Source organism: Macaca nemestrina, chromosome 13 (assembly GCF_043159975.1).
Source record: "Macaca nemestrina isolate mMacNem1 chromosome 13, mMacNem.hap1, whole genome shotgun sequence".
Taxonomy (NCBI): Eukaryota; Metazoa; Chordata; class Mammalia; order Primates; family Cercopithecidae; genus Macaca; species Macaca nemestrina.
In genome coordinates this window covers 32,720,394-32,736,482 of record NC_092137.1, presented here as the reverse complement: position 1 = coordinate 32,736,482, position 16,089 = coordinate 32,720,394, and the positions used below count along the sequence as shown (strand labels likewise).

Genomic DNA, 16,089 nt, shown 5'->3' with positions numbered 1-16,089 from the left:
ACTCCAGCCTAGGCGACAGAGTGAGACTCTGTCTCAAAAAAAAAAAAAAAAAAATATATATATATATATATATATATATATATATAAAAAATGGCATTATATACAAATGTGGAGTTTATCAAAGATAAGCATAACAATAAAATGCTGACAAATAAAATGTGATTGGTGTACTAAATGTCAACATAATTTATCTTTTTTTTTCTTTGTTTTTTTTGAGACAGGGCTCACTGTGTCACCCAGGTGGGAGTGCAGTGGCACACACCTGGCTCATTGCAACCTCCACCTCCTGAGTTCAAGGGATCCTCCCAGCTCAGCCTCCCGAGTAACCGGGACTACAGGGATACGCCACCATTCCCAGCTAATTTTTCTATTTTTTGTAGAAACATAGTTTCACTGTGTTGTCCAGGCTGGTCTTGAACTCCTGGACTCAAGTGATTGCCCACCTCAGTCTCTCAAAGTGTTGGGATTACAGGCATGTGACACTGTGCAGCCAACATAATTTATCCTCCTAGGAAAAAAGAAATTCAATATGTGCCACTCAGCAAAGAAAATAAAAAGAATTATTATGACACCGAGTCTTATTTATTAAACTCATGCTAAAAAAACAATGTTTTTATAACAGCTGTCAAGAAGGCCGAACAACAGGCATTCTTAGATCTTGCTGATCCAGGATCAATTACATTATTGGTAGAATCATTTTAGAAAACAATTTGGGCTGGGCACGGTGGCTCATGCCTGTAATCCCAGCACTTTGGGAGGCCAATGCAGGCGAATCATGAGGTCAAGAGATCGAGACCATCCTGGCCAACATGGTGAACCCACATCTCTACTAAAAATACAAAAAATTAGCTGGGCGTGGTGGCGCACACCTATAGTCCCAGCTACTCAGGAGGCTGAGGCAGGAGGATTGCTTGAACTCATGAGGCAGAGGTTGCAGTGAGCCAAGATTGCGCCATTGCACTCCAGCCTGGGTGACAGAGCAAGACTCCATCTCCAAAAAAAAGAAAGAAACAATTTGGCACTATCTTTGTGAACATTCATATATAGTCGACTCAGTACTTCCATCCTAGATATAGAGCCCAGAGAAATTATTGAACTGATATATCAAGAACGAGATACATAAATATCCATAGTACTATTGGGTATAACAGGAAAAATCTGGAAACCATCCAAATGCCCAAAAGGAAAATGACCAACTGTTGTATAATCATCCAACAGAATGCTATACTACAAAATAAATTGCAGCTACATATAACAACATGAATCACAGGAATACAATAATGAGAGAAAATAAGCACATCACAGAGGACTATATGTTTATTATAAGATACCACTTTTATAAAGCTCAAAAACAAGCAAATTTAAGCAACTGACTTACAAGCATACAAAACATGAAATTAAAATTTTTTTTAAAAGGCAACAAAATCACAAACATGAGATTCAGAATAACAGTTGACTTTTCACCAGTGTTAGTTTTATTATTAGACTATTGCAAATGGAATATTAAATATTCTTAATATATGGAATATATGAAATATTCCACATATAATTATAATATATATGGAATATATATATGTGGACATATATATGGAATGTAATTCCAAATATTCCATATATTAATTTAACAAATTTTAAAGGGCATATAAATGTATATAAATATTCCATACATTAAGAATGAAAACAGGCCAGGCCCGGCAGCTAATGCGTATAATCCCAGCACTTAGGGAGGCTGAGGCAGGTGGATCACGAGGTCAGGAGTTCAAGACCAGCCTGGCCAAGATGGTGAAACCCCATCTCTACTAAAAATACAAAAATTAGCCAGGCATTGTGGCAAGTGCCTGTAATCTCAGCTACTCAGGAGACTGAGGCAGAGAACTGCTTGAACCTGAGAGGCAGAGGTTACAGTGAGCCAAGATCGTGCCACTGCCCTCCCGCCTGGGCAAAAGAGCAAGAATCCATCTGAAAAAAAAAAAAATGAAAATACTGCCTTATAAAATAGTAACATATCCTTATAATTTTCAATACTGTTTAAGGATTTTATAATGACTATAAATTGTTTATATAATAATTTTTAAATGAACCAATTTTTAGTGTTGGAAAAGAAAAAAATCAATGAATGGAAGAGGAAAGAACTATGAAATGATTTTTTTAAAAACACCTACAAGACAAACACACATGAATGCATACAAGCAGTCAGGTAGAATGAAGTGTAAGAGAGGTGGGGCAAGTTCCAGCATTTCGTCTTCAGGTAAAAATCCAACTCAGCCGGGCGCGGTGGCTCAAGCCTGTAATCCCAGCACTTTGGGAGGCCGAGACGGGCGGATCACGAGGTCAGGAGATGGAGACCATCCTGGCTAACAACACGGTGAAACCCCGTCTCTACTAAAAAATACGAAAAAAAACTAGCCGGGCGAGGTGGCGGGCGCCTGTAGTCCCGGCTACTCGGGAGGCTGAGGCAGGAGAATGGCGGGAACCCGGGAGGCGGAGCTTGCAGTGAGCTGAGATCCGGCCACAGCACTCCAGCCTGGGTGACAGAGCGAGACTCCGTCTCAAAAAAAAAAAAAAAAAAAAAAAAAATCCAACTCAAGCAGGAGGCCAGTGAACAGCAAGAGTCTAGGGAAGGAGCCTGAAGCTATCCCCACTGTTGTGCCAATCTACTATGTATAAGAATTCACCTTCTCAGGCTAGGCACAGTGGCTCACGGCTATAATCCCAGCACTTTGGGAGGCTGAGGCGAGTAGATCACCTGAAGTCAGGAGTTCGAGACCAGCTTGGCCAACATGGTGAAACCCTGTCTCTACTAAAAATACAAAACTTAGCTGCGCACGGTGGTGGGCGCCTGTAATCCCAGCTACTCAGGAGGCTGAGGCAAGAGAATCGTTTGAACCTGGGAGTTGGAGGCTGCAGTGAGTCAAGATTGCACCATTGCACTCCAGCCTGGGACGACAGAGCAAGACTCTGTCTCAAAAAAAAAAAAAAAAAAAAAACCAACATTCTGTCACTGGAATCAATAATGTTACAGGAAAATTGCTTTGGATTTAGAAACAGAACTCTGTATGTGTGATCCATTTTAAAATAAAAAGGAACTGTAGAACTGAATTCAACTTTTATATAAATGAAAACTTACTGCTGCATATATGAAGTAAAATGCTATGTGGTGAACACTAAAGGGTGAGTTCTACTGAATTAAAAGAATAAGATTTTGGCTGGGCGCAGTGGCTCACCCCTGTAATCCTAGTACTTTGGGAGGCCAAGGCAGGTGGATCACCTGATGTCAGGAGTTCAAGACCACCTGGTCAACAGGGTGAAACCCCGTCTCTATTAAAAATACAAAAATTAGCCAGGTGTGGTGGCACATGCCTGTAATCCTAGCTGCTTGGGAGGCTGAGGCAGGAGAACTGCTTGAACCTGGGAGGCCAAGGTTGCAGTGAGCCAAGATTGCACCACTGCACTCCAGCCTGGGCGACAGTGCAAGACTATCTCCAAAAAAAAAAAAAAGAACAAGATTTTTTTCAAATGTTCCCTTTCTTAAATTGCCTATTACTAATTTAACTGGTATCAATATTATAGCTTTATGGGGGATTCTATTTTGAACATCAATAAATCTTTTGATGACAAATGGGATATTCATTTAGTCTAAAAGTACCTTTCAAAGAAGTTTTTTTTTTTTTTTTTTTTGAGACAGAGTTTCGCTCTGTCACCCAGGCTGGAGTACAGTGGCGTGATCTCGGCTCACTGCAATCTCCACCTCCCAGGTTCAAGCAATTCTCCTGCCTCAGGCTCCCGAGTAGCTGGGATTACAAGCGCCCACCACCACACCTGGCTAATTTTTGTATTTTTAGTAGAGACGGGATTTCACTATGTTGGCCAGGCTGGTCTTGAACTCCTAACCTTGGGTGATCCACCCGCTTCGGCTTCCCAAAGTGCTGGGATTACAGGAGTAAGCCACTGTGCCTGGCCAATAAAATGTTAATTAAAAAATAAAAGAATAACTTTGGAGAAGCCTAGCAAACACCACTTTAATCATGTGATCAAAGTTAACATCACCAGTAGAGGGGCAAACCCAAATCATATTCTACTTGCTAGGATGCAATGAGAATAACAAAACTTCATTTCTCTGAAATCCCAGCCAAAAACGCATAAAGTAGCTGGGTGCAGTGGCTCATGCCTATAATCCCAGCACTCTGGGAGATCGAGGTGGGCGGATCAGCTGAGGTCAGGAGTTTGAGACCAGCCTGGACAACATGGTGAAACCCCATCTCTACTAAAAATCCAAAAAAATTAGCCGGACATGGTGGTGTGCGCCTGTAATCCCAGCTACTCAGGAGGCTGAGGCAAGAGAATCGCTTGAGCCCGGGAGGCGGAGGTTGCAGTGAGCCGAGATCATGCCATTGCACTCCAGCCTAGGCAACAATAGCAAAACTCCATCTCAGAGGGAAAAAAAAATGCATAAGGTGAATCCAACTATTACAAAAAAAAAAAAATCAGACAAACTCAAATTGAGGGAAAGTCTAAAAATAATGGACTTGTAAATTTCAAGTGTCAAGATCATGCAAGTCAAGCAAAAATGAGGAACTATTCCAGACTGATAAAGACTAAAGAGACATGACAACTAAATGTGACACATATATTCTAGACTGGATCTTTTGCTCTAAAAGAGAGTATCTGGACAACTAGCAAAATTTGAATGGGGTCTGAGAATTAAATGATAGCAAAGTATGAATGTTAACTTTCTGATTTTGATAGCTGTATTGTGACTATGTACAAATTATTGTTGGAAATATACACCAAATTCTTCAGGAATGATACAGTATCATGTTGGAAACTTATTCTTAAAAGTTATTTGTATTGCCCTGCCCTTAAACATTTTTCACAAATTTGATATTATTTCTAATCAGAAAAAAAAGGAAAAACTATTTCGACCACAGATAAGGTTCTACAGTATTAAAAAATAATCCTATCCTTTGAAATTTAAATATCCTCAAATCTCAAAATAGTCATTCTCACCTGTCTTTAACATTTTATTAAGAATCTACTCCTAGCTAAAGTTAAACAAAGAAATTGTGCTTATAAAGGAAACAGAAGAATATATATACCAACTCATAGGAGATTCGTAATGTCTAGTCCTTTAATTGGCTCTCCAAGTATTTCCTCTTGATCTTCATAAGCACTACAAAATTCCCTATTCATCCAGAACTCTTGGAACCTCCTTGAATGAAGATTCTCCACACATAAGAGAATCAATATGCAAAGTGTTCAAAGTAGCCAAGTCAGTCATAAACTTACCAGATTCCAAGGATAATAGCGAGCTCTTCAGCACACAGATCGGGCATCTGGAACTGTTCACAATCTGCTAACTTTATGTCATTCAGAATGGTGTCATCATTGAGCTCAAGATTCTAGTGGAATACAAAAGAAAATACTTAGACCAAAAATTAAATTTTATTCATTCACCAAAATGGCATGTAATAGATTGCTAGAAAGGATAAAGTTAACTTACCTGTCTACCTATGGTCAATAGGCTGTTTCTTGTGAAACACATATTTGGAAACAATTTACCTTCCAGAAATGAAAGATGTGCCATTCTATACCTCAAGAATGCACTAACAATGACAATAATAGGGAATAACAGCTATCATTCATTGAGCCAAGTATGCAAAAGCCTCTCTGCAGATAACTTTACATTTTTCAAATTCATCCTCACAATAAATCACAGACAATAGGCATTTCTATCCCTATTTATTGATGAAAAACAAAGAATCAGATACTTGAAGCTCATCCAAGATCACACTCAAAGTATGTGACAGCATCAGGATTCAAAACTGGATCTTTCTATTCTGCCTCTAAATTCTAATCAAAAATATCAACTTCCCAACTCTGTCTCAGCAATATAGTGCGATCAGTTGAGAAATTTCTCACAAATAGCTTATTATCAATGATGGAAATGCCAAACTGACAAGTTCGTTCTAAAATTTATATGGAAATGCAAATGATCGACAATAACCAAAACAATTTTAAAAAGAATAAAATACAAGGAAGTACTTGATTTCAAGAATACTATAAAGCCCAGACAGTATGGTACTGGCATAAAGACAGACATATAAAGTGAATGGAACACAATACAGTCCAAAATGTTAGACCCATGCATATGTGATAGATTGATTTTCAGTAAAAGTACCTAGGTGGTTCAGTAGATAAAGCCTTTCAATAAATGATATTAGAGAACTTTGGGAGGCCAAGGTGGGAGGAAGCTTGTGGCCAAGAGTTTGAGACCAGCCTGGGCAACACAGCAAGACCCTGTCTCTCCAAAAAAAAAGTAACTAAATGATGTCAGAACAACTGGATATCCATTTGTAAAAAAAAAAATGACCCTTCACGTTTATCTCAATCATATACAAAAATTAAATCAAAATTAATCACAGACCTTAATACAGAAGTTAAAACTAAAAATACTTCTAGAATAAAACATTTTAAAAAAAACATTTGTAACCTTGAGATGGAAAGGCATCAGTTCTTAATTAGGACACAAAAAGCATGAATTATAAGAGAAAAACTTCATAAATTGGACTTCATCAGAATAAAAACTTCTGTTCTCTGAAAACATTGTTAAGAAGACAAAATGTCAAGCTCCAGATCCAAATATATTGACAAAACATGTATCTGAAAAGGGACTTGTATCCAGAATATGGAGAACGCTTAGAACTCAATAAGAAGACAAACAACCCAAATGAAAAATGGGCAAAAGAGGCCAGGCATGGTGGCTCACGCCTGTAATCCCAGCACTTTAGGAGGCCAAGGTGGGTGGATCACTTGAGGTCAGGAGTTCAAGACCAGCCTGGCAAACATGGTAAAACCCCATCTCTACCAAAAATACAAAAATCGCCAGGCATTGTGGCATGTACCTGTACTCCCAGCTACTCGGGAGGCTGAGACAGGAGAATTGCTTGAACCCGAGAGGTGGAGGTTGCAGTAAGCTGAGATCTTGCCACTGCACTCCAGCCTACGCAATAGAGCGAGACTCCATTTCAAAAATAAAAAGAGAAGAGAGAAAAAAAAAAAACTTATGTTCACACAAAGACTTATATACATATTTTCTAGGCAGGTTTATTAGTAATAGCTGCTAGAAATAACTTAAATGTCCACCAACAGTTCATATTGGTATTTCAACATGGATGAATCTTAAAACCATTAAGCCAGACACAAAAGATTACATACCGTATGATTCCATTTATTGGAAATTCTAGAAAAGACAGATCTAATCTATGACAGAAAGCAGATTAGAGAGCAACTGACTGCAAAGAACTATGGGGGCACTCTTTGGAGAAACTTTTTTTCATTATAGTGGTGGTTACATGCGTCTAATTGTTAAATCTCAACAAAGTGTAATTCAAATTGGTATACTTTATGTAAATTATTCCTCAATAATCTTGGGTGAATTTTTTTTCTAATTCAACAAAAAAACAAGGAAGACTTTAGGAGCTAAATGAAGCTAGACAGAAGCTGGGCGTGGTGGCTCATGCCTGTAATCCCAGCACTTTGAGAGGCTAAGGTGGGTGGATCACCCGACGTCAGGAGTTCGAGACCAGCCTGGCCAGCATGGTGAAGCCCTGTCTCTACTAAAAATACAATTCTCCGGGCATAGTGGCATGTGGCTGTAGTCCCCGCTACTTGGAGACTAAGGCAGGCTACAGAATGAGACACCATCTCAAAAAAAAATAAAATATATATTTTCACATTGTAACATTTCTTTTTTTTTTGGAGACAGTCTCACTTAGTCACCCAGGCTGGAGTGCAGTGGTGTGATCTCGGCTCACTGCAACCTCCACCTCCCGGGTTCAAGCGATTCTCCTGCCTCAGCCTCCCAAGTAGCTGGAATTACAGGCACACACCACCACCCCCAGATAATCTTCTCTATTTTTAGTAGAGACGGGGTTTCGGCATGTTGGCCAGGTTGGTCTCGAACTCCTGACCTCAAGTGATCCTCCCACCTCGGCCTCCCAAAGTGCTGGGACTACAGGCGTGAGCTACCACACCGAGCCACATTGTAACATTTCCAATCAGGATTTATTTTGTAATCACTATAAATGGTATAGTAGTGTTCTTTCCTTTTCCTGAAAAATGGTTATTAAACAGCTGGTATATATTACAATCTAATAATGTGCTTGACACAAGGAAATATGATATATAACCAACTTAACAAACAATTATCTTCCACCCATGAGAATAAAGCTATGTTTCTATATAATCCATACCTACATCATACAACTTGTACTCTCCATCTTCAAGTAGTAATTAACAAAGACCCTAAGATTATCTGAAAGTATTTTATTCACATATAAAAAGATTAAATTCTGGCCAGTGCAGTGGCTCACGCCTATAATACCAACAGTTTTGGGAGGCTGAGGCAAGTGGATGGCTTGAGCCTAGAAGTTCAAGACCAGCCTGGGCAACATGGTGAAACCCCACCTCTACCAAAAATACAAAAATTAACCAGTCTCACAACATGGTCTCTAAATAGATAAACAGGTAAAACTTTTTTTTTTTTTTTTTTTTTTTTTTTGAGATGGAGTCGCACTCTGTCGCCCAGGCTGGAGTGCAGTGGCACAATCTCGGCTCACTGCAAGCTCCGCCTCCCGGGTTCACGCCATTCTCCTGCCTCAGCCTCCCAAGTAGCTGGGACTACAGGCACCCGCCACCACACCCAGCTAATTTTTTGTATTTTTAGTAGAGATGGGGTTTCACTATGTTAGCCAGGATGGTCTCGATCTCCCGACCTCATGATCCGTCCACCTCGGCCTCCCAAAGTGCTGGGATTACAGGCATGAGCCACCGCGCCCAGCCAAAATTTTTAAAATAAAATAAAATAATCCTGAAAAAATTTCTGATAGTCACATGTAATATGTTAAAAATGTTAACCATATTAACCCTGTAACGTGTTACATGGTTAATCCCAGCACTTCGGGAGTTGAAGCAGGAAGATTGCTTGAGCCCAGGAGTTTGAAACAAACCTGGGCAATATAGTGAGACATCATCTCCATTTAGGAAGAAAGAAAGCAGCCGGGCGCGGTGGCTCAAGCCTGTAATCCCAGCACTTTGGGAGGCCAAGACGGGCGGATCACAAGGTCAGGAGATCGAGACCATCCTGGCTAACACGGTGAAACCCCGTCTCTACTAAAAAAACACAAAACAACTAGCCAGGCGTGGTGGCGGGCGCCTGTAGCCCAGCTACTCGGAGGCTGAGGCAGGAGAATGGTGTGAACCTGGGAGGCGGAGCTTGCAGTGAGCTGAGATCTGGCCACTGCACTCCAGCCTGGGCAACAGAGCCAGACTCCATCTCAAAAAAAAAAAAAAAAAAAAAAAGAAGCAAGCAAACAAGCAAGCAAGAAAGAACAAGCAAGCAAAAAAAACATTAAATTCTGTATTAAATTGTACATCATTTTCATACATTCTCATAATACTCATCATATCCTATTTATCACCAGGAGATAATTTTCTTTTTTTTTTTTTTTTTTTTTTTTCAAAGGGAGTTTTGCTCTTGTTGCCCAGGCTGGAGTTCAATGGTGCAATTGCACTCATTGTTCATTGCAACCTCCACTTCCTGGGTCCAAGCAATTCTCCCACCTCAACCTCCCAAGTAGCTGGGATTACAGGCACACGCCACCACAACAGGCTAATTTTGTTTTTTTGTTTTTTTTTCTTTTTTTTTTTTGAGACTGAGTCATGCTCTGTCGCCCAGGCTGGAGTGCAGAGGCGTGATCTCGGCTCACTGCAAGCTCCACCTCCCGGCTGGATTCACATTATTCTCCTGCCTCGGCCTCCGGAGTAGCTGGGACTACAGGCACCTACCACCATGCCCGGTTAATTTTTTTTGTAGTTTTAGTAGAGACAGTGTTTCACCATGTTAGCCAGGATGATCTCCTGACCTCGTGCACCCACCTTGGTCTCCCAAAGTGCTGGGATTACAGGTGTGAGCAATTGCACCTGGCCTAATTTTGCATTTTTAATAGAGACAGGGTTTCACTATTTTGGTCAGACTAGGCTCAAACTCCTGACCTCAAGTGATCCACCCACCTCAGCTTTCCAAATTGTTGGGATTACAGGCATGAGCCACCATGCCAGGCCAATCACTGGGAGATAATTTTCTATAGGACAACTCCACATCAAAAAACAACAAACACAGCAGGGCACGGTGGCTCATGCCTGTAATCCCAGCACTTTGGGAGGCCAAGACAGGCAGATCACCTGAGGTTGCAAGTTCGAGACCAGCCTGACCAACATGGAAAAACCCCGTCTCTACTAAAAATACAAAATTAGCCGGGCGTGGTGATGCATGCCTGTAATCCCAGCTACTTGGGAGGCTAAGGCAGGAGAACTGCTTGAACCCGGGAGGCGAGGTTGCATTGAGCTGAGATCGCTCCACCACACTCCAGCCTGGGCAATAGAGTGAGACTCCGTCTCAAAAAACAAAAAAGAAAAAAAAGTAGTTGGGGGTTCCTTGGATCAGAAAACACATGCATAAATGCTAAAGAGCTTCATGGAAGCAGCTGGAGTGGACTATAATTAGGTAAACTGACCAAGAGTCATAATTCAAACTAAAGAAGAGAATTCATTAGACATGTCAAATAAACATACTAAGGCAGCCACCACCCAATAATGACAGAGAAACAAAAGCTCAATCACAAAACTAGTGAAAAGGAATTCTGATAATCTGTTTATATGTTTAGAAAAAGCCTAAGAGATTCCAAGAGAAGACAAACATAAGGAAATAAACATGACAGCAGATAGAAAAATTGGTCTCCACCCAGGATGCCTTTTGAATTTCTAAAAGAGGGGTAATATATAACTAACTGCATTACTAATTCATAGTTACTGAATCCTAGAAGAAAAGGACTATTTATCTCTATATACAGGTTAGGAAAAAAGAAGGTTTAAACACGGGTTCTCCCTGACCTATAAACCTTGAAAAGGCAAAAGAAAGAATAAAATGAAGTCCGTCCCCAACCCACTCAGTGTTTCTATGGTAGTCACCTATTGAAATTGTTAGACTCAGGTATTAATTGAATGTAATAACTTGCAATCCTACTTGCCTTGGTTAAATGTTCCTGAGGAGTGGGTGCTGGAGTGAATTCACAATTTGAAAGGACATCCCCTTCCCTTCTTACATCTAGAATCAGTTGTGCCACATAATTTTCCTGAAACCGAGTTCTTTTTCCCAAAGCACCTGAAAAAACAATAAAATTATATCTACTGAGTTACCTATCAGATCTACTGTACAGTCATGGAGAGCAATATTTTCAAAGTGCTTTAGAGTTTACAAGATATTTTCTCCATTTCACATAAGAAAGTACTGAGGCCCAGTCTCAGGTTTTAAATGACTTATAAAATTAAAAAGTCATTAAGCTCTGGTACCAGACTCAAACCCAGGATTTCTGCCACTAGATTCCACATACTAATTATTGCATCAAACTACCACCCTTAAAAAAAAAAAAAAAAAAAAAAAGTAACACATTGAGTGTTGTGGGTAGAAGAACTATTATTATCTCTTTCTCACAGATGACAAAAACAAAAGTTCTAGAGAATACAATCACTTGTTCATGATCACAGGGCTTCTCAGCATCAGAACCAGAGCTGAAAGACAGGATCTTTTGGTTCTAAATCAACAGTTTATTATACTATCTGACTTCATGTAAGACCAAAATTTTTTCATTATGTCTCTGAAATAACTTGCTGCAGAATAGCTGTTTTCAAAACACTTTAAGGGAAGCAAAAGTTCCAACATCCACTCTCTGGACAAGGTCAGATTGCAAAAACCCTTGATTACAGAGACCAGTCTAGGAAGTCTGGATTTTACCCTGTTATGAGTCTGGCTCTAAGCTATACATTAACCTTTTAAATATGTTATGCTAAATATAGACACTGAAATTGTTCAACACAGCTTACTATTTCATTTTTATTTTATTTATTTGTTGTTATGAGACGGAGCCTTCCACTGTCGCCAAGCTGTAGTGCAGCAGCACGATCTCGGCTCACTGCAACCTCCCACTCCCTGGTTCAAGTGAATCTCCTTCCTCAGCCTCCCGAGTAGCTGGGATTACAGGCTAGTGCCACTATGTCCAGCTAATTTTTGTATTTTTAGTGAGACGGGGTTTTGCCATGTTGGCCAGGATGGTCTCAATCTCCTGACCTCATGATCTGCCCGCCTCGGCCTCTCAAAGTGCTGGGATTACAAATGTAAGCCACAGCACCTGGCCACAGCTTACTTTTTATACTAAGGCTATAGATGAGTGGAAAAAAAGAATAAACTGATTCTTGTATTTGTGAACACCACACTTGTATTTCTAAGTTCTTCAACCCTAACTTAGAAAACAAAATATGAAGAACTAGCTAGTAAATATACCAACAATTAAGTATTATGTCATCAAAAGTCCCAAAAAAAGCCTCCTAGGATCAAAATATTTAAAAACATAACTTCTGAAACTAACCTCACAAGATACATTACATATATTTTCATATACAGACAACTTACACATGGCCATTGTTCCAGCTGATACGTGGCCATTGTTCCAAGTTACAAGCTCAATATTAAACAATTTTACCCCCACACACAATGTAACAAAAGGTAGCTACAATCTGAGACAAGCCCACAAAATCATGTTTATTCATAATACATCGGAAGGATTTTACTTATAGAACTAGCTCGATAAGAAGCAGAGAATGTGGGCTGGGAGTGGTGGCTCACGCCTGTAATTCCAGCACTTTGGGAGGCCGAGGCAGGCGGATCACTTGAGGTCAGGAGTTCAAAACCAGCCTGGTCAACATGCTGAAACCCCATCTCTACTAAAAGTACAAAAAAAAAAAAATTAGACAGGCGAGGTGGCGGGCACTGTAATCCCAGCTAGTCAGGAGGCTGAGGAAGGAGAATTGCTCAAACCCGGCAGACTGAGGTTGCAGTGAGCTAAGATGGCGCCACTGCACTCCAGCCTGGGCAACAGAGGGAGACTCATTCTAAAAAAAAAAAAAAAGCAAGATGGAAGGAATAGGTGGGTATTTACAAGAAAGGGCAATGCAGAGAGGCCAAACTTAGTCAGGAAAGGCCTCTATGGGCCCATCCCCCAAAGGCTCAAAAGCATGTTTCTGTACTGCCTGGCTGCTATTACTAACACGTCTAAATAGATCAGTGCAATAAATGGAAAACTCTAGAAATAAGGAAAATATATCATTTCAAATTTGTTATAAACTATAAATTTGTAAATGAAACTTTTAAAGTCTACATTTGTAAAGCAAATAGGATATAGAAAATCAAATACCAACATACAACACAAACTGCCAATGTATACAGTTTTATCATAAAAATAAAATCAATTATCCACAAAAAATAAAAGTCTTACCTGTCAAATCAATTTGTAATTGGCTGATGTTCTTAGCAATATTCAACTGATCTTTTGCTTTTCTGTACTCATAATAATATAAAAACACATATGCACATTCCAGATGGAATTGAATAGCCAAGTATCGACCTGAATCATCTACAAACAGATTCTGTAGTTTCATCACTGTAAGACAAAAGATAAAACATTAAAAATTATGAGAATAAAAATATATTAATGTGGAAAATAGAGTCTATAATACATAAAGTATATAGTACATAGTCTCTGTTGTTAAATAATTTTAAACATTAAGACGTGAGGAATACAGGAACACTAATAGTTACCAGCCAGCATTCTCTAAGCACTTATATGCTCCAGACATGAGCTAAGGACATTATGTACACTATCTCCTTTATTCCACACAATCCTGGGAGATGATTCATAACCTTGCTCTTTCTCAGAGGATTTGTCTAAACCATGCAAAAAAAAAAAAAAAAAAAAAAATTTGGTGGGGGGACGGGCGCAGTGGCTCACACCTGTAATCCCAGTACTTTGGGAGGTTGAAGCGGGCAGATAACGAGGCCAGGCGTTCGAGACCAGCCTGACCAACATGGTGAAACTCCATCTCTACTAAAAATACAAAAATTAGCCAGTATGGTGGCGTGCGCCTGTAATCCCAGCTACTTAGGAGGCTGAGGCAGGAGAATCGCTTGAACCTGGGAGGCAGAGATTGCAGTGAGCTGAGATCGTACCACTGCACTCCAGCCTGAGCGGCAGAGCCAGTAACTGCCTCCAAAAAAAAAAAAATGGCCAGGGGTGGCTGGCTGTCAAGATGGCCAATAGGAACAGCTCCGGTCTGCAGCCCCCAGAGAAATCAAGGCAGAAGGTGGGTGATTTTTGCATTTCCAACTGAAGTACCAGGCTCATCTCACTGGGACTGGTTAGACAGTGGGTGCAGCCCATGGAGGGCAGGCCAAAGCAGGGTGAGGCATTGCCTCACCCAGGAAGCACAAGAGTTCCGGGAACTCTCTCCCCTAGCCAAGGGAAGTCCTGAGGGACTGTACCATGAGAAACGGTACATTCTGGCCCAGATACTAAGCTTTTCCCATGTTCGCAACCCGCAGACCAGGAGATTCCCTTGGGTGCCTACACCACCAGGGCCCTGGGTTTCAAGCACAAAACTGGGCAGCCATTTGGGCAGACACCAAGCTAGCTGCAGAAGTTCTTTTTCACACCCCAGTGGCTCCTGGAATGCCAGCAAGACACAAGAGCCATTCACTCCCCTGGAAAGGGGCCCGAAGTCAGGGAGCCAAGTGGTCTAGCTCAGCTGATCCTACTCCCACGAAGCCCAGCAAGTTATGATCCACTGGCTTGAAATTCTCGCTGCCAGCACAGCAGTCTGGTCGACCTAGGATGCTCCAGTTTGGTGGAGGCAGAGGTGTTCGCCATTACTGAGGCTTGAGTAGGTGGTTTTCCCCACATAGTGTAAACAAAGAATCTCTGGGACACAGCTAAAGCAGTGTTTAGTGGGAAATTTATAGCACTAAATGCCCATAGGAGAGAGCGGGAAAGATAAAAAATTGACACCCTAACATCACAATTGAAAGAACTAGAGAAGCAAGAGCAAACAAATTCAAAGGCTAGCAGAAGGCAAGAAATATCTAAGATCACAGCAGAACTGAAGGAGACAGAGACACGAAAAACCCTTTGAAAAAATCAATGAATACAGGAGCTGGTTTTTTGAAAAGGTTAACAAAATAGATAGACCACTAGCCAGACTAATAAAGAAGAAAAGAGAGAAGAATCAAATAGATGCAGTAAAAAATGATAAAGGGGATAGCACCACTGATCCCACAGAAATAGAAACTACCATCAGAGAATACTATAAACACCTCTACGCAAATAAACTAGAAAATCTAGAAGAAATGGATAAATTCCTGGACATATACACCCCCCCAAGACTAAACCAGGAAGAAGTCAAATCCCTGAATAGACCAATAACAAGTTCTGAAATTGAGACAGTAATTAATAGCCTACCAACCAAAAACAGCCCAGGACCAGACGGATTCACAGCCAAATTCTACCAGAGGTACAAAAAGGAACTGGTACCATTCCTTCTGAAACTATTCCAATCGATAGAAAAAAAGGGAATCCTCCCTAACTCATTTTATGAGGCCAGCATCATCCTGATACCAAAACCTGGCAGAGACACCAAAAAAAAAAAAAAAAAAGAAAATTTCAGGCCAATATCCCTGATGAACATTGACGTGAAAATCCTAAATAAAACACTGGCAAACTGAATCCAGCAGCACATCAAAAAGCTTATCCACCACAATCAAGTTGGCTTCATCCCTGGGATGCAAGGCTGGTTCAACAGATGCAAATTATTAAATGTAATCCATCACATAAACAGAACCGAGACAAAAACCACATGTTTATCTCAACAGATGCAGAAAAAGCCTTCGATAAACTTCAACACGCCTTTATGCTAAAAACTCTCAATAAACTAGGTATTGATGGAATGGATCTCATAATAATAACAGATATTTATGACAAACCCACAGTTAATATCATACTGAATGGGCAAAAGCTGGAAGCATTCCCTTTGAAAACTGGCACAAGACAAGGATGCCCTCTCTCACCACTCCTATTCAACATAGTATTGGAAGTTCTGGCCAGGGCAATCAGTCAAGAGAAAGAAATAAAGGGTATTCAAATAGGA

At 40.4% G+C, this 16,089-nt stretch overlaps 1 protein-coding gene across 1 annotated transcript in view; it reads right to left on the bottom strand.

Moving 5' to 3' along the window:
- The window catches only part of LOC105464813 (tetratricopeptide repeat domain 27), a 178,922-nt gene that overhangs the window by 128,077 nt on the left and 34,756 nt on the right, over positions 1–16,089 (bottom strand). Inside the window, exons 6-8 of the mRNA XM_011712886.2 lie at positions 13,389–13,553; positions 11,088–11,221; positions 5,287–5,399 (exon numbers count right to left, since the gene is read on the bottom strand). Of these exons, the coding sequence (XP_011711188.2) occupies positions 5,287–5,399; positions 11,088–11,221; positions 13,389–13,553 (412 nt within the window). The remainder of the gene's footprint in view (positions 1–5,286; positions 5,400–11,087; positions 11,222–13,388; positions 13,554–16,089) is intronic.